The sequence below is a fragment of the Patella vulgata genome, chromosome 5, assembly GCF_932274485.2.
Source record: "Patella vulgata chromosome 5, xgPatVulg1.2, whole genome shotgun sequence".
In the NCBI taxonomy this organism is placed as follows: domain Eukaryota; kingdom Metazoa; phylum Mollusca; class Gastropoda; family Patellidae; genus Patella; species Patella vulgata.
The window spans coordinates 75,489,763-75,509,883 of NC_065883.2; the positions used below are offsets into that span (position 1 = coordinate 75,489,763).

The 20,121-nt window shown below is 38.1% G+C and overlaps 1 protein-coding gene across 1 annotated transcript in view; it reads right to left on the minus strand.

The window, feature by feature from the left end:
- Positions 1–8,343: 8,343 nt before the first annotated feature.
- The window catches only part of LOC126822333 (golgin subfamily A member 6-like protein 2), a 31,051-nt gene continuing 19,273 nt past the window's right edge, over positions 8,344–20,121 (minus strand). Inside the window, exons 14-17 of the mRNA XM_056101330.1 lie at positions 15,777–15,839; positions 15,132–15,215; positions 11,796–11,839; positions 8,344–11,004 (exon numbers count right to left, since the gene is read on the minus strand). Of these exons, the coding sequence (XP_055957305.1) occupies positions 10,962–11,004; positions 11,796–11,839; positions 15,132–15,215; positions 15,777–15,839 (234 nt within the window). The 3' untranslated portion in view covers positions 8,344–10,961. The remainder of the gene's footprint in view (positions 11,005–11,795; positions 11,840–15,131; positions 15,216–15,776; positions 15,840–20,121) is intronic.

Genomic DNA, 20,121 nt, shown 5'->3' on the forward strand with positions numbered 1-20,121 from the left:
AGGAATGTTGATCAACAGGCTCCTGTCATAACAAAAGGGTTAGTGCGTGCGCGTTGTATCATAAGGTCTATAATTGAGTCAACACGGAGTTGGGCCTGTCCAATCTCGGGGTATTTCTCCGGGTCCTCCGGTTTCCTACCACTGCTAAAGCCCCCTACGCGCAAGCGAATTATTGAAATAAAATTGAACCATATTACGTTAGGCCCGAAATGACCTAATTTGTGTCGAGTGGACGTTAAACCCCATTTCACTCTCTCTCTCTCTCTCCCTCGTCTCTCGTGGGTGCCCCCTCCCCCCGACCACCCCCTTAAGTCCGCGCTTGGCCTAGTGGTTAAACGTGTGCGCTTTAAATTACCAGCGTCGTGGTTTCCAGGCACCACCTGTACGTGACAAACAATTGTGTCGAATGTTATTGAAATAAGATTGAACCAAATGTACGTCCGTCCCTAAATGACCTAGGCGCAGTGTTAGCTCTTGCATAATGTATGTTTAAGTATTAAGAGTTATTTTCAGCTGGCATATTAGTTTATTATTTAAATAGTTTAAGTATTAAGTGTTATATCAATTAACTGTTTTTGACTTGATATAGTAGTATATAATATTTTAATTAAGTGTTTTTGACCTGTTCACAAAACATTCTCAGACTTAATTTAAGAATTTACTTAAAATTGTTCGCTTTAATTTAAACATGCATTATGCAAGAGGTAAATCTGCCTATTGCAAGCCTTTTTTAGGCCTGAAATGTTATTTAAACTAATTATTACACATTAGTTAACAAAACAAGACCATAATCAACTCTCGATGGCATCGGATACTCGCGATTTTAACTAGATTAGAACGGTTCGTCATTTAAAAATTTAATTTAAAAATACTAGTGCGCTAGTTACCACTATGCACACATCTTGTCAAAACAATAAACAGTGATAATTTGGCTCAGAATGAAGTAATTTGACTGAAATATTCAATATTTTATTTTTTTATCATCAATTTTTGAATGACCAACTATTTATTAAACTCTTAACTTATGTATCTTTAACTAAAATATAATCCTTTATAAAACTTTTGTTGTTTTAATGTATCAAATATATCAATAAGAAACTATGTGCACAGTTTTGTGTTTCTAGATCAAAGATATTTCTCATAAACAGTGACTGAAAGTTGAGTAAATTCTTAACTTAAGTTTGAGAATGCTTTGTAAACTTGGGGTCAGCTATAGTAGTATATTATATTCATAGTTTAAGTACCGTATTAACTGTTACCTGTTGTACTATATTCTATTTACATCGTTATGTATTCTAACGGACCCCCACATTAATTCTAAAAACAATTTTGTACCACAAATAAATATGTCATTTATTATGTTGTTTATGTTTGTGCTAAATACAATCTGATTAAAACACAGATCCTATTTCGTTTCGTTTTTTTTTATAGTTCAAAATTTCATTTTACTTGTCCTTACCACACTAGGATCTGGAAGAGTTGTTATATTTGCTTGAAGTGAGGGATAAGCCAATGAAACACTCTGTTACGGCGACTTCTTGGCGTGCCATGCACTGAACTGTGGGTAAATGGGTAAACCACTAGAAACACCAACGCTGATTGATTAATCAATGTCTGACGTCAAAGGGTCGTAAGCCGCTCGTTCGACCCCTGACACGATCTTCCAATACAACGTGTCAGAAACACAATATAGATTGTATATTAATCAGATTGTGCTAAATACGTCTACCCATTTTCAACATTGCCATTTCTCTGATGTCTTTCGGGGCATTAAACATACATTATGCAAGAGCTAAATCTCTCTATTGCAGGTCTTTCTTTAGGCCTGAAATGTTATCTAAATTATCAATTAGACATTAATAAACCTATCAAGACCATAATGAGCCGATTTACTCCATAACTTTCCTTCACGATTTAATGATTGAATGGATAATCCAGACAATGCGGTTTATCGTACTGACTTTAGTAATGATGATCGAGGCTAGGCGGAAATTTCAATCGCTTAATGCTCGGTTCATAGTGGATCAATCTGAATGAAATTTTCAGCAAATTGCCTTTTCATTATCTAGTTTTTAACTATTATAGTGAAAACTGCCAACTCGTTATCGAATCTCCCATAATGTACATTTAAAGTTACAATTTCATATTTTCTAAGAAAGTCAAAGCATAATTATTTCTATGTCTTTTGCTCAATAGGTTGTCAACTCACTATTATACGATCATAGTTATCATTCTCACATTCAAAATTGTTTCACAACGGAAATAATAACACAATTACCTCCCAATTACCTCCCTTGTTTTTCCTATTCCCCACCATGGAATAGCTATCTTCAAACGTTTGAATTTGAAGTTGAAAGTGATATTTATGCCAATTTCTCAACTGTGAATTATACGATTAATAGGATTATTCTTTAACAAGTTAGGACTGTTTATAGATACCATATATTTTAGAGTTTTATTTTAATACATTTTAAAAATATAACTTAAAAATATGAAATTTAAAGAACAACTGCTAGGAGAAAGGGCAACTTATCTTCAAGTCAGGGACTTTTTAATCCAGAAGCAACACTTCGATACCATTCTTTGCTCTAGAGAACGCTTACGATACCACGTTGAAATATGGTAGTATGCGCGACCTCAATCACCTTGCTTTACGAATTAGCTTGCCTATATTTTTTCATATTTCTTAGCAGGTATGTCATTTAAGCTACGCCTTAAAATTGGACCAATTTTCTCTGACTTCAGGGAAGTAAATTATCTCCCACACATTTTTCTATAACAAATTCAATCCGTCCCGGTGTGCATCTCTAGGGCGACCTTCGGTTATATATTTTTCATGACTAGTGGTCGGAACTAGAAACCGAACGCGTATGACCCGGACCAGCGTCTGTTAAAAGATGGCATCTCCCATGGACATGGTAATGTCAATTTATTCTGTATTCTGCTTTAGACCTCGACGATAACCCGAAAAAAGGTCTATAATCTCATGCTATATGATGTTAAATGGTTGTTAAACAAATAATATTTTCATGATATTTGACTTCACATTTTGCATAGCATAAATATTGAAATAATGCGTATTTTTTTTAGAATTACATAGAATCAGACATAACATAAGAGACAAAAAATTTCTGCTCATAGAAGTAGCAACCATTTAAAATTCTTTCAAGCTTTCCTAAAATCATACACTAAACAAAAATAGATTCTTTCTAAATATTCATCTACACCCGCCATCTAGGAACTACTCCGACCATGTTTGCACAATAGCATGGTTCAGTATTTTCGGACTATGGTCCGGACTAAATGAAATTCGGATTCAGTTAGTTCGACCATAGTCAAGAAATCACAATAACCGAAGGTCGCCCTGGATGACACGCCTCCTATAGATCCAACAGGATGGGTGAGGCAGCTTTGTGTCATACTTATTTAACCCACATGTTCAACTTGAAGCGAGAGCCTCAACCGGAATAAATAAAAACACTGCCAAGTTTCTTTGCCGGTGAAGCACATTTTGATTGAGTGCAAGTATATCAATGCAATAAGAGCCAACTATTCACCTCGAATTTACTTGCTCAACCTGGTCTTTTTTTATACGCCCACATTTTCATGTTAACGTATGTTGTCGTTGCCACTGTCGTCCGTCTGAACGTCCGTCCATCCACAATTTGTTTGTGGACAGATTACAGGTCACAATTTTATCCGATTTTGACGAAACGTGACGTATAGGTTTATCTCCCAAAGATCTCGACTCCTTTCGATATTGACATGTATCAGACCATAACTTTATGGATTATACCTTATGGACACTCTCTAGAAGTCACAATTTTTATTAGATTTTGATGAAACTTAAACAAGCCAACAGTATCGGATCCTTTCGATATTCGCACATATCGGTCCGTAACTTCCATGATTATGGTCTGTGATGGTACGAAAAATCGTGTTTTTAGATTGTGGACCCTCTAGAAGTCCAAATTTTTATTTGATTTGAAAAACAGTTCAAATTTATCACAGTTACACCCTAATGACGATTGGGTTGGAATTTCATGAAAATCAGACAAAAATTGTCGGGCAAATTAGTCGCTCCTCGTGCGCTAATAGAGCAAAAGTATGTAATACCACGTTGGTAGACCCTCTCGAGGTCACGATTTTAATGAAACTTTAAATATATGTTTATATCTCAAAGATCTCGGTTCTATCCCTTTCTATACTCTTCAAAAAAAGTAGGGGATATTCAGAAACAATATAAAACCGAGGAAATGCACAGTGTATGTTAATAACAGGCCAATTGCCTACACATGAATATAAACAGTTCATTTCACTCGCAAAGAGATACACCATCAAAAGTGAAAATTGGCGTTTTTGATTTTTGTCTTAATAATGAGTAATTGCTCCACCAATCCTCAGACATTCAGCAATTCGTCGTGGCATGCTCCTAATCAACTGTCCAATCACGATTTGGAACAATCTGACCCACCACCCCTCTTGCAGTGCCACGGCCAATTTTTGCAGTGTTGTCGGTTGACGTCGACGAACACGTCTCCCGATCAAATTAAACGTAACATACTAAAGCAAAGATACGCTGAACAGTAAATCTTATGCAAGAACCGATAACCAGCACGCGGCAGTTTTCATCAACCCTTCCTTGAAGTGTCAAATTTGACAGTGAACCCCTCCCACGTGTATGGCGCTATTGTGTCTGGCGACAAATTCTTCATCTGTGAACATACTCTCAAATCATGTCAAGTGTCCATGACTATTTATATCACAACCTGCTACATATTTCAATTTCCCCTACTTTTATTTTTGAGGAGTATACATTTAAAATACATCTGTGATATTTGTATTTATTTATTCATATGAATATTATTTTCTAATATAACAGTCTGTATAATATTCCATCATATATTTGGCGCAATAGTGCCCGGTTAGAGCTCACGTGCCATTTCATTCATTCATTCATTCATTTGGTGGGAGAAGAATCGTAAATTGTATAATTTGTATATACGAATATATGTATATGTATGTATTTGCAAATAAACTATATTATCGAAGGAAAAATTCATTCTTCACCTTGGTCTAAATCTATTAGTGAGATAATTTTCAAACTTTGAGTAAATTTCCTGTCAATTGAGATCATTGCTGGAAGGAAGTTCTTGTGAACGAGAGGAACAGAAATAGGTCAGAATCTGGAGATCTGTCTGCCAATTCTGCCTGTTTTGTGAGAAAACGTTTGTACCATCAGTCGCCCCATGACCATCGCACTAATCACTAACTGTGCAGTTTAATATAACCTTGTATGCGAGATGTGGTAGAATGATGACATAATGGAATCGAGCGCAGTACCGGGAATTCTCGTATTAAAGCCCTGGGCTTAATTTCGAATTTGACCATGTCAGTGATGAAACATTTCTTCTGAAATTAAGCCCAGGGCTTTAACTCGAAAAGAGGAAAAAATGACATCATTTGGGTTCTTTTTATAATTTTGAATGGAACGAATCAAATTCATCAACAAAAATGCCTTTTAAAACACAATTGTTATACACCGTCACATAAATGTTCTGAAATACAAAACGAAATTGTCCATAAACTTTAAATTTCAAAGTTCTTTGAACGAATCAGATCTCAGGGCTAGCTTGTACTAGTATGGTGAGCATCCTTTACCCATCAATGTCCTCGTCTGAACTGGAATCCTCGAACGGGTCGTCACTGAGTTGGTCCTCACCTGGCAGTACAAGACCGGGATGTGACTGGAGAACATCCCGTAGCCTGTAGTTCACATGTGGTTTGAAAATTTAAAAGGGAGACCACTCTAAAATAAATTTTAAATTGAAGCCCATGGGCTTAAATTCGAAATTTAAACTCGTTATTTAGCTCATGGGCTTAATAACCGCAGGGCTTAAATACGAGGATTCCCGGCAGGCACGAAATGTTTTTTTCAGATAGCGACGTATAATATGTAATGGGGCCTTTAAGTTTTGGGGTCTGGGCCTGGAAAGTTTTAGCCAATTTCCTACCATTTTAGATCCATGGTGGGAGCAAATTCTTGTGAACGAGAGAATCAGAAATGTTACAGAATCACTAGACCTACCTGTCAGTTCCGCCTGTTTGTACAGTCTGTCGCCCCACGACCCACTCGCTAGTGGTACTACACACTGGGCAAACCGTGATATGATTGTGATGAAATGGTATAAGACCACGGCGGAGTGGGAGGTTGATGACATAATGGAATCGAGCGACGTATAGCGCGAAAAAAATTCAGATAGCGACGCATAAATGTAATATAAAGAGTTTTGAGCCATACCCTCCCCCCCCCCCTCGATAGTTCACTGCTTAGGGGCGCCTTCCTTGTGTCGCGTGGGCGCTTACTTGGTCACATGGTGGGGGGGGGGGGCACTTGTAATGACAAAGAATAGGGTCGCATGTTACCCTTTGTTAGACCTTTGTGGGTACAGATCACCAAATATTTGATTACCTCACAAACGATGTTACTTTCCTATTCACCCGTCCACATTTCAGTATGGTCGTGCCGTATCATGTCGTTACCCTGTACGTCGGTCCATCAACAAGTGGTTTGTGGACGCAATAGAGGCTACAGTGTTTGGCAGATTTTTTTTTTCAAATCTGGTGTGAAGCAATGAGGTCACGAGTGGATAAACCTTCTCGATATTCAGTGTGCCGTTACTCTCTTTTCCGAAAACCACGTGAAAACGATAGTGGCTGTAATTGTTAACGGATGGGTCATGAGACGATGAAACCTTACTGTTTTTCAGTGTTCTCCAACCTTTCCTTACAGAGTTATCTACCTTTTCAGAAAAACCACTTAATGCGATAGAGGGTATAGTATTTAATGGATTTAGATCAAACTTGGTGGGAAGCATCGGCGTCATGAACCCCATAGATGACTTTCCGTTCCCGAGTCATGTAGTACTATTCGATCTTTCAGCTTCACGTTGTCTACTCTTCCTTGATGAAAATTATAACTACAGTTCAGGTTTTAATTTCTAACTGTTTTTATTTATATAAAAACCTTCTGGCATTAGTCACAAATCTTCTTCGCTCTCAATTCAGTAGATGACCATTATGTCAGGCAATGTGAGATCTGCCAAATACCATCCCCTTACTCTATTTTATAGTGCCAACACATTACACATTTAAGTGATTTACGTCATAGACTGACCGTGGTTCCAGTTTACAAATATGGAATAGGAATACCCCTACACTGCAGTTTGGGGAGGGACTTATTACTAAATATGGTCAATATAGACACATTCCATTCCTGACCATGAAGATGACATATGATAAATGTGTTTTTTAACCTATAGTTCAATTCATATAGAGATACATCCCATTCCTGACCATGAAGACGACATTTAACCTTTAAACAACTATCAGTCAAGGCCATAATATTATCATAGTCAGGTATAACTTTTAAAGTTACAATTTCATATTTTCTAAGAAAGTCAAAACATAATTATTTCTATGTCTTTTGTTGTCAACTCACTATTAAACGATCATAGGTGTCATTCTCACACTTAAAACTCATTTACACCGGACATAATAACACAATTACCTCCCAATTACCTCCCTTGTTTTCAGTTCTCCACCATGGAGTAGCTATCCTCAAACGTTGGAATTTGAAGAGGAAAATGATATTTTTGCCAATTTCTCAACTGGCAATAGTGAATTATAGGATTAATAGGATAATTCCTTAACAAGGTAGAACTGTTTATAGATGCCATCTATTCTGAGGCTTTATTTTAATAAATTTTAAAAATATAACTTAAAAATATGAAATTGCAACTTTAACAGACTTTTGTGAAATTTGATGTGCAGCCCTATGGTCATGAGACGAATTTCTGTCCCGGATTTATGCCCCTTTTCCGAAAAAACCTTTTGTACGTGATAAAGGCTTTATTCGGTCTTTTTCATATTTGGCTTATGGAAATTCTGGGTTTCCCGACAGAAACGGTGTGAACGATTTTGGCTTTGAGGGGACAAAACCTTTTGCACCGGAGGTACAACCCCCCCCCCCCACAACGTCCTACTGTTTTGATCCGACTGAGCTAATGAAGACGGGCATACGCCGTACAGTGTGCTGTAAGGGAAATTTTGCCCGGGCAGCGGCACTATGTTCTACTCGCATATCGAATTCAAACTATAAGGGAACTTTCTTTTACGTTCACGCCAATGTGTGCACGGGGCCTTGGTTTTTCGTCCAGTCCGAGCGACTAGACAGCTGTCCTTGTCGGGCCCTCCGTCCTGCACCACTGACAAGGGGGAACCACGTTGGAAAATCTGGATGAGACACCGTGTTAAGAATTCTGCCCAAAAAATACAAACGTGTTATATCAGATGAATTTATTTCTCCCATAACATCTAAATAATACGCTAGTCAGGTAATCACATATTTTGATAGTGTGTGCATATTCGTATGGCTTACTAAAAATATCAGATATATTTTTAAAAAAAAAAATAATTAAATATCACAATGCATACAAATATTTAAAATATAAAAATGAAAAGAAATATACAATTTAAATTTTATAATCAAAACATTGCCTCCTAAAAAACGTCTAACGTTTTACAAAATAGATCCGATTGATCAAATAAATTCTATAATGACAAGTAACCGCAATACCTGATTACCAGAGCAATTTTAGTTTAATTCGTGTAATGAAATGGGGTTTAACGTCCTACTGTTCTGCTCCTATACTGGGCTAATGAAGACGGGCATACGCCATACAGTGTGCTATGAGGGAAATTTTGCCCGGGCAGCGGCGCTACGGCCTCGGTTTTTCGTCGACCACGCCGGAAAATCGGGATGAACTTTCTCGGCCAATGCAGGGATCGAACACCCGACCTCTAGGCTAGCGAGCCAGCGTTTTACCCACTTAGCCACGTGATCCCCCAGTTTAATTCGTAAAGTAGGGCCAGTTGGGGTTCGTGATAAACTGGAAAATTTATAACATTTTTTGTCGAATTTAACTATTCTACTCTTTACGATATGAGTACCACGGAATCCATATTACACCGGGTCCTGTTTCCTCCCACTACCAAAGCCCCCTACGCGCACGTGAATTATTGAAATAAAACTGAACCATATGTTAGTCCCGAAATTACCTAGTTTGTGTCGAGTGGACGTTAAACCCCATGTCTTTCTCTCTCTCTCTTCTCTTCAGATATGTTTACGACGTTACTGCTCACCAAGGAACTCGCATATTACACCAGCACTAAAACCACTTCATCGACAACCAATTAAATTAAGAACAGATTTTAAGCTCTTGTGCCTTGCATATAAGTGTTAACGTGGAAACGGACCTTCCTATATATGGCTGTATATTAGACTCAAAATTCTAACATGCTATCGTCTAATTTCCAACTTCTATTCATGTAATTTCTAACTTCTATTCATGTAATTTCTAACTTCCATTCATGTAATTTCTAAATTAAGACAATGTATAATCCAACTTCTTTTTTTGTTCAGTGTAAATTTTAATTCTGTTTCATCTTATTTCTATTATTAAGACGAAAAATGTCTACTTTGTTGTCGCTTTACATGTTAAGCATGGAAGTCAAACAAATTTAGAATTTTGATACTTCTACTTAGCAACAATCATTATGACGTCGTTATACATTGTATTAATTTAGAAATTACATGAATAGAAGTTAGAAATAACATGAATAGAAGTTAGAAATTAGACGATAGCATGTTAGAATTTTGAGTCTAATATACTGCCATACCTATACAGCAGATCGTTTATCACCGTATTTTCCTTATCGGACACTCCGTTGTCAACAAGAACATCTTCTTATAATTACAAAATTCCGAAAGATCGTTTGTTCACATTGTGCCTCTTCTGTGGGATTCGTTACCCCAGAAGATTAACCTATCGTCTTAATTTCATTAAAACATGGATTAAAGCCTGGAAAGCGTATTTTATGACTACATAGATTGGTTTGCAATGTCAGTGTTTGTGTCGTGTCCGTGTTAGAAGACATGTTTACAACTAGTTTTTAAAACTCATCATTTACGACCTATTATGGCACCCAGAGTCTGTAGCGCCTTGCGCATGTATAATAACATGGAGAAATGAAATGAAATGGGGTTTAACGACCCACTGTTCTGCTCCTATACTGGGCTAATGAAGACGGGCATCCACCTTACAGAGTGCTATGAGAAAAATTTTGCCCGGGCAGCGGCACTATCACCTACTCGTATATCGAATTCCAACTGCCATGGGATCTTTTACGTGCATTCCAATGTATACACGGGACCTCGGTTTTTCGTCTCATCCGACGGACTAGACAGCTGTCCTTGTCAGGCCCTCCGTCCTGCATCACTGACAAGGGGGCTCTTTTAGATTTGGACCCCTACAAGTAGCGCAGTCAGCCCCAATGAATGCCGTACAAAGTACAAAGTGCTATCATCAGTAAAACACGAGTCTTAAACATAAAAATTACTAGTTATAAAGTAAAATATAAATCTCAATATAGCTGCTATCATCAGTAAAACACGAGTCTTAAACATAAAAATTATTGGTTATAAAGTAAAATATTAATCTCAATATATCTGCTATCAACAGTAAAACACGAGTCTTAAACATAAAAATTACTGGTTATAAAGTAAAAATATAAATCTCAATATATCTGCTATCATCAGTAAAACACGAGTCTTAAACATAAAAATTATTGGTTATAAAGTAAAATATTAATCTCAATATATCTGCTATCAACAGTAAAACACGAGTCTTAAACATAAAAATTACTGGTTATAAAGTAAAAATATAAATCTCAATATAACTACTATCGTCAGTGAAAAACAGTCCTAAACACAGCGCCATCAACCAGTTCCAGATTTAGCTATAGGTATGGCTTCAAGATCTAGGGTTCCTACGAACTAGGCACTGTAGTCTTAAACACCTGTCTTCATCCTCGTTCATAAGCGGAATAGCCTAGTATTTTTATTCCGAGGACGAGGGATTGCAGAAGCAGTGACATGTCCTCCTAAAATAGAAAGTCATTGAAAATTACAATATTCATGGATGTATCATACGATCTGCTCCTATACTGCCCACTGGGCTAATGAAAACGGGTTTTTCGTCCCATCCGAACGACTAGACAGCTGTCCTTGTCCAGCCTTTCGTCCTGCACCACTGAAAAGGGGAAACGACATCGGAAAATCTCGATGAATTTTTTCGACCCACTTAGCCACCGCGATCCCCTTATTTAGAGGCAGTGTTGATTCAGAATTGGTCCAACGCAAGGCCACCGAGCATACAGTTCAACAGAGCGGGGTCCGCGACGAACACTGTCAGCACCGATAAACTCATGTGGACCCCTCATGCAAGTGGTACGTTTTCATAGCTACCCAGTCAATATCTGGGCAATGCTTCTCGAAATCTTAACTAACGATAGAATCCAAATTTCAGTAGATACTTCCATTTTGATTGTCTAAGCATTACAATCAATCTAATATTATCTAATCAAGTTACTAAAATTTCAATTTTATCTTAATTAAAATTTCGGGAAACAGGTCCCAGATTAGGTACACACTTTCCAAATCAATTTGTCTCTTTTGTAATTGACTTCAAACACAGAGAAGTCACATCTTGGTCGTACAAGATCGTGACAAGGTGTTGGGAAGCCTGTTCAACGTCGTTGGTTTTCAATAAGCGAATTATTGAAATATAATTGAATCATAGGTTAGTCCCGAAATGCGTGGGTGTGGGTGTGGGTGTGTGTGTCTATCTCTCTCTCTCTCTCCCTCTCTCTCTATTTCAAATAATATCACCTACCCATCTTGATGATAGCATACCCTCCGCCTGATTCCTCTGGGAACCTTTAATAAAAAAGTACAAGATGAGCAACAGGTTTTTACAAATATTGATTCTTACCTAATCGATATCCGTACAGACAAAATTCAAATCAACGTATCCATATAATTATTTCTAATTATGTGTGTAAAGTATCAATCTAATTAAAATACTGATTTATATTTCGTTTCGTTTTTTTATACTTTCGATGGCCTACACTACATGAAGATCTGACCGGTTGTTGCTATTGGTCACGTCAGAGGTAATACGATCGGCTTTTGACCCTATGACGTCAGACATTTGATTAACCAATCAGCATTGATGTCAATAGTGGATTACCCACAGTTCCGTGCAAAACACGCCTAAAACTCACCGTAACAGATCGTTTCATTGGTTAATACCTCACACTATTTTGAAAACATCAATAATAACAACTCTTCCAGATCCTAGTGTAGTAAAGACAAGTAAAACGAAAATTTGAACTATAAAAACGAAACGAAATAGGATTAGGAAAGCATCGACCCTCGGCCAGTTTCGCCAATGTTGGTTCGTAAATTTAAGATAATAAGTTTTCATTATTCACCGGAAGACTTCTGGGTAGTGAATGCTTCTCAATGTTGGACAGATGATTCGGCCATTGGGCGTTTCGGCCTAAGACGTTTCGGTCAGTAGACATTTCGGCCCAGGACGTAGGTGAAAACAAACAAATAAATCTCTTGTAAAGAAAAGAAAAACAAATAAATCTGTTGAAGAATAAATAAAAATAAGACAAAAAGGCCGAAACGTCCCCATTTTTTTTTTACAAAAAGTGGCCGAAAAGTCCTAGGACGAAATATCCTAGTCCGACAAGTCCACTGGCCCAAACATCCTACATTCTTTTCGGTATCCATTACATTTGACATTGACTCACGACAATGCACTATAATGTGCTCGGTTTGTGTATTTTGTAGGTTACGGGGGGGGGGGGGAGTTGGATGGCTGAATGGTTAGCGTGCGCGCGCTGTATCATAAAGTCTGTCATTGAGTCGACTGGCATGGTTTTGAATCCCCAGTTGTACGTGACAAGGAGTAGGGTCGCCTGTCCAACCTCGTGGGTTTTCTCCGGGTCCTCCGGTTTCCCCCCACTCCTAAAGACCCTTACGCGCAAGAGAATTATTGAAATAAAATTAAACCATATGTTAGTCCCGAAATGACCTAGTTTGTGTCGAGTGGACGTTAAACCCCATTTCTCTCTCTCTCTCTCTCGTAGGTTACGCCGTGTAATTTGTTATTTACGCGAAAAATGTGACATGAAATGAAATTAATTTTAAGGAAAATCCGAGAACCCGTGTACACATTGGCGTGGACATAAATGTCGCTTTTCACTTGAAATTCGATATAATTTATATCGAATTTATAATTTAACTTATAGCACACTGTATTGCATAGTTAGAGTGGTACATGCTCTAAAAATTTTACAACAAACAGACAATATTTCGGGCTTATATTAACATTATATGATAAGACTTACGTAAAAACTTCATTCGTCAACAATGGAAGTCTGGCCACGTTTGATTTTTGAGGATATAACCATTTGGGAATTTTTTACAAATGGTAGGCTGCCCCACCATAAATACATATCTCCAAATATCTCGACAATTACACCACAATACTTATATATATACTAAGCCTTAAATCAGTCTCGCACAATTATAGTCACTAAATAAACGGCCATGTTGTACTTAATAAGATATGACCATTTAACCATCTATAAATAATACACTGAAAAATGGTTCGGAGTGTCGTCCATGACATCCAGACACTTTTGAGCAAAAAATAGGTTACGTGCCCTTGTTTTGAAATTAGTCTCACTTAACCAGTCTACCGACCATTCTCCGTCTGATTGACAGGCCGGGATAATCAAGACTACTTTTTTACGAAACATGACAGAAAGCTAGAACAAGAAATTGAATTTACAAATAACGCCCGTTGGGCGACACAATAATTGTTTTAAGAACCTTGTAAAAGTAAAATGAAACTACTGCTAGTATCATTTTCCTGCCCAACCCACGTTATTCAGAGATATTATTTCTACTAAACCAAAAGATGCCACTCCTAACGGTTTAGTTAATGATAAAGCAATTTAAAAAATAAAACGAGCGTAATTTCTAAAGCTGCAGTTATAACCAAAAAGCTAAATATTACTGCTATTCAGAATCGTCAACAATAGATTTTTTACGTCTGTAATAGTTATTACAAGTGTTGAGAATTTCACGTGCTGTGGCTATTTATAGACACAAAGTGTCACACAAAGAGCCCGAGACTCGTCTGTGATTCAAATAGTTACTTCACTGAAGCGTGCACATTCAACGTGTCGAGTACAACTTTTAGTAGGGAAAAGTTTCGGCCACGGGGCACCCTACAAATGGCTCAAAAATCTGACCGGGTCCCACGTTAAAGGCAGTTAACTCTTAGTGACAATACGAGTTATGTCCCTTGATCACATTAAAAATATAACCGACGCCCCTGTAACGAAAATTTCTTTATCACCGTCTCGAAAAACATCGTTTATTTCCTTGTTGTGACGTAACGGAATACACTCAATGAAACGATTGAATTTAACATATGTACGCATGCGCAAGCGCTTAGTTGCTTTAACAATACACCAACCCCTTCAAATGTCTGAGGGGATCACGTGGCTAAGTGGGTCAGACGCTGGCCCCCCTAACCTGGAGGTCGGGTATTCGATCCCTGCATTGGCGAGAAAGTTCATCCAGATTTTCCGGCGTGGTTCTCCCTTGTCAGTGATGCAGGACGGAGGGCCTGACAAGGATGGGACGAAAAACCGAGGTTCCGTGGACACATTGGCGTGTACGTAAAAGATCCCTTGACAGTTGGAAATCGATGTAAGAGTAGGCCGTAGTGCCGCTGTCACGGAAAAATTTCAAACATAGCACACTGTATGGCGTATGCCCGTCTTCATTAGCCTAGTTCGGAGCAGAACAGCAGGACGTTAAACCACATTTTAGTTTATTTCTGTTTGTTGGAAATTGGAAAAAGGGGCAATTATTAAGCTAAAGAACCCGAGGTCAGTTTGTGACAGGATTAAGCATTGCTCACTTTAGAAACTCTCCACAGTGATTGCAGTATGACAGATAAGTGTGGCAGTTTGTATAAGGACAATTTAATATTTTAGGCATGAACCACTCTACATATGCCGGTCTTCATAAGCCAGATCGAAGAAGAACAGTGGGATGTTAAACCCTATTTCATCATGTTAAACCCTATTTCATCTCTCTCTCTCTCTCTCTCTCTCTCCAGTTTGTATGATTTTCTTACCTTTATTTTCAACTTTTCAATTATTTTCTTCATTTCCTCCTGGTTCTCTTTGAGTATGATTTCAATACTGTCCATGTCAGGAGTCTAATTAATAAAGACATATATTAGCAACAATACCTCTTTCTTTATTCGTAAATGATATCTAGGGATTTTTTTTTCATGTAGATCTGTTCCTTGTATTTTATTCTGAATTGATGTGTTTGAGACGAAACCCTCCACCACCCCCTGTCCGGTCTTCATTAATAAATTATATAATAATTATAATTTGTTGTTAATAAATACGCATTTAGTATAATTTTGACTTCTCTCATTTAGGCTGTCAATAAAAATAACGCAATCATCAAGGGCAGATAACTTTAAAACGTGTCCCCCGATAGATTAACCCAGGGGTTAGTGGAGTATAATGAAATGGAACTACTGGTGATACCAAGGATGACCTGTTCCTTGTATTTTATTCTGAATTGATGTTTGAGACGACCCCCCCCCCCGAATTGTTTTAAAGCAATTTTCATATAAAAAAAAGGAAATATGAAAAAAAATGTAAATGATTTTTTTTTATTTTTCTGCATGTTTTTGCTTTTGTAGTTTCTGCAGCGACTGGGTCAATGCAGGCGGGTATGTTTATGAAAAAATGAAATTTCTTACCTTTTCTTTTGACTTTTCAATTATTTTCGTCATTTGCTCCTGGATCTTGCGTATGTCATGAGTCTAATAAATAAAGACATATTAGGATAAATACCTCTTTCTATAATCGTAAATGGTATTTAGGGATTTTTTATTGGACATATCCATTGTAATTCATTCTGAATTGATATGTATGCAACGAAACATCCCACCTCCCACTCGAAAATAAAATGTTAATTAAAAAGATTATGAAATGAAATTAAATAGGATTTAAGGAAAACCCGACTACATCGTCTTTTCCCCATCCTTGAGCCAAAAGTTGAGAGTACGTTCTAAGAAAATTAAATAATGTCTGAAAATATCTTGAAGTCCTAAAGAAAGATGGTAAGATTCTGACACTTCTTGATAGTTCTACATGATGTTCTCGCCCGGCCTGTAAGCCGAGGCGTATAACGGTTTGTCTCTCTAGAAAGTCCACATGATGTCTGAAGAGAAATTTAACCCCGCTCTTTCTTATAAAGAAAGTATAGATGCGTCAGCTATTAAGGCGGGACAATTACCATTTTTGAGTAAGTGTTTAGTATGGGCGCCGTTTTACGTGAAAATTATTCTATTTAATTGGCTAAATCTGTGCACGAGATGACTGGACGATAGTAGACCACTTTCAGCAATTGTTGGTGGCAGGAACTGTCTGTGAGTTAGTCTAACAAAGTTGAGTCTTGCAAAATACCTACTTAGACCATTTCTCGTTGTCACCCATTTGTTTAACCACTTCAGTATATTAAACAGAGCACCTTTCATAGAACTAAAATAACCCCCATAGTATTACATGTGCTGGTGGACGAATGGTTTAATCAAAATATCTGTTATTGAGTCAATTGGCGTGGTTACGATTCCTAGCTTGTTTCAATCTGAACGACAGACCCGCCCTACCTGCAGCTAGATACCATTTAATTTTGGTTACGTACGCACTTGTTTGTGACAAGAAGCGGACCGCCTTTTTAACCACGTCGTTTTTCTCCGGGTCCTCCGGTTTCCTCCCATTGTTAAATACCACCAAAATTGAAGCGTGTGTTACTCCCAAAATGACCGTCCTGTCACTTTGACAGCTGAAGGCTAAACGCATGCGCAGTTGGATCATATAGTCTGTCATTGAGTTAAGTGGAGTATATTCCATTGTCGGGTTTCTCCGGGTTCTCTGGTATCCTCCCAATGCTAAAGAACCCTACGCTAAGACAAACTATTGAAATAAAATTGAACTGTATTTTTGTCCCGAAATGACCTAGTTTGTGTTGAGTAGATGATACCCTCCGCCCTTTAATGACATAGTTGTGTCGAGTGGACGTTAAACCAGATCTCCCCCCTCTCTCTCTCTCTCTCTCTCTCTCTCTCTCGTATCTTTGCGAAATGGATTTCTTACATTTATTCTGATTTTTTAATTATTCTCTCCATTTGCTTCTGGTTCTCTGTCAACATGTAATGGTTCTAATATATAAAGACATATATTAGTATCAATACCCCTTTCTATATTTGTAAATTAAATTTAAATTATATCCATTGGATTTTAGTCTGAATGGATGTGTACGCAACGAACACTCCCCCCCCCCCCCTTGGTTTTATCATATCTCGTATTTTTCATAATCATAGTTCACAATCGCGATGTTCCTTCCGTTCCGCTCACCCATCCAGCTCTCCGCCAATTGTCTCGAGCAAGCCAGACACCTTTCATACTTGGCCTGAGTCTCGATCACACGGACCCATTATCAAGTATAAATGTTTGCCTGTTTTCATTAGCCAGATAGAATCATTTTATAACAGGTAACCAAAACAAATTTCGATTTTCAGCCCTCTGATCAGCAGTGTCCATGAATGGCGGTCATATTAGTTCTTAACCCGGATATGGCGGGCATTCACTCAGCCTAAACGCACGTGAATTATTGAAATAAAATTGAACCATATATCATTCCCGAAATGACCTAGTTTTTGTTGAGGGGAAGATACCCCCTCTCTCTCCTTGTATTTTATTCTGAATTGATGTGTTTGAGACGAAACACCCCCACCACCCCCACGTCCCGAATTGTTTTAAAACAATTTTCATATTAAAAAAAAGGAAATATGAAAAAAAATGTAAATGAATTTTTTATTTTATTTTTCTGCATGTTTTTGCTTTTGTAGTTTCTGCAGCGACTGGGTCAAAGAAGGCGGGTATGTTTATGAAAAAATGAAATTTCTTAACTTTTCTTCTGACTTTTCAATTATTTTCGTCGTTTGCTCCTGGGTCTTGCGTATGTCACGAGTCACATAAATAAAGACATATATTAGCATAAATACCTCTTTCTATATTCGTAAATGATATTTATGGATTTTTGAATTGGACATATCCATTGGGCAACGTGAAGTTGGCACGTTATTCGAGATTCGTTATTCGTTATTGGCGAATCCCGAATAACGAGCCAGCACGATATTCGGGATTCGCCACTAAAACAGAACTATCTATCTTGCATCCGACCATTTCCTCGTTGGGTGACCGATTAGCACGGAGACGACCGTTTCTCGAGCGAGTAGGGTGCTGACTAGTTTGTTAGAGTGCACGGGGCAGTCATCTCCAGCAATCATCTGTTTTATTACCGAATCCCGAATCCCGAATGACGTGCTTGCTCGTTATTCGTGATTCGCGAATGACGAATAACGAGCCAGTACGTTATTCAGGATTCGCCACTAAAACAGACCGAAGTACGTTCCATCCGACCATTTCCTCGCTACCTCTGACCGTAGGGGTAAGTGTACGTTGGGTGACCGACTAGCAAGGAGAGGACCGTTTTTAGGGTGTTAACTAGTAATTTTTATTATTATTGAACTTATACTTGGCAATTTGGGGATATTTAGAAACAATACAAAACTGCGGAAATGCACTGTTGTTTTTATTAGAGGTAACCAGTGTATGTTAATAACAGGCCAATTGCCTACACATCAACACAAACAGTTCATATGACGGCCCCATTTCACTCGCAAAGAGATACACCATCAAAAGTGAAAATTGACGTTTTTGATTTTTGTCTTAATAATGAGTAATTGCTCCACCAATTCTCAGACATTCAGCGATTCGTCGTGGCATGCTTCTAGTCAACCGTTCAATCACGATTCGGGGCAATCTGACCCACCTCTCTTGCAGTGCCACGGCCAAGTCTTGCAGTTTTGTCGGTTGACTTTGACGTCGACGAACACGTCTCCCGACCAAATTAAACGTAACACACTAAAGCAAAGATACGCTAAACAGTAAATCTTATGCAAGAACCGATAGGAAAGCAAACATGGATAGGATAAACCAGCAAGCGGTAGTTTTCTTCAACCCTTCCTTGAAGTGTCAAATTTGAAACTGCCCACGCCCTCACGTATATGGCGCTATTGCGTGTCACATGTTAAGGGGCCATACTATATACCGGAAAACACCGGAAAACAACCGGAAAACACCGGAAAACAACCGGAAAGCACCATTTTATACTGAATACCGGAAAACACCGGAAAAACACTAAATACCGGAAAACATCCTAAATACCGGAAAACACCCTAAATAGGTAACCCGGAGCCTGGTCCTCTGTGTGCGGTTTTGGACCAAGTGAGCGCTGATGAAATAAGTTCATTAACATACAAGCGAGCGATCGCCTACGGTCAAAGAAAAATTTCTTTTCAGATTTTTTTTAACAATATCTTCTCCAAAATTTCTCTCAAAAAAAAATTCTAATTTTTTTTCCAGTATTTTTCTCTGTAAAATTATTTTCTACGGAATGTTTTTTGTAAAACCAATTTTTCGGAAAAATTCGAATTTTTTTTTTTGTGACAGAAAATTTTTTTCGTCAAAAAAATTTTGGAGAAAAAAAAATCGGAATTTTTTGGGGGGGGTGGGGTGGGGGTGGGCTATTTGTAAAACGAACATCGTAATGACCTTGACCTTCCTTCATCGGCGCTCACTTGGTCCAAAACCGCACACAGAGGACCAGGCTCCGGGTTACCTATTTAGGGTGTTTTCCGGTATTTAGGATGTTTTCCGGTATTTAGTGTTTTTCCGGTGTTTTCCGGTATTTAGTGTTTTTCCGGTGTTTTCCGGTATTCAGTATAAAATGGTGTTTTCCGGTTGTTTTCCGGTGTTTTCCGGTTGTTTTCCGGTGTTTTCCGGTATATAGTATTGCCGCATGATAAGCTCGGAGGTTCTGTTGGGGCGATAAGTTCTTGATCTGTTAACAAACTCTCAAAGCATGTCAAGTGTCCATGACTATTTATCATATCACAACCTGCATAGGTATTTAGGGGTCACGGTGGCTAAGTGGGTAAGACGCTGACTCGTAGTCTGGAGGTCGTGTATTCGATA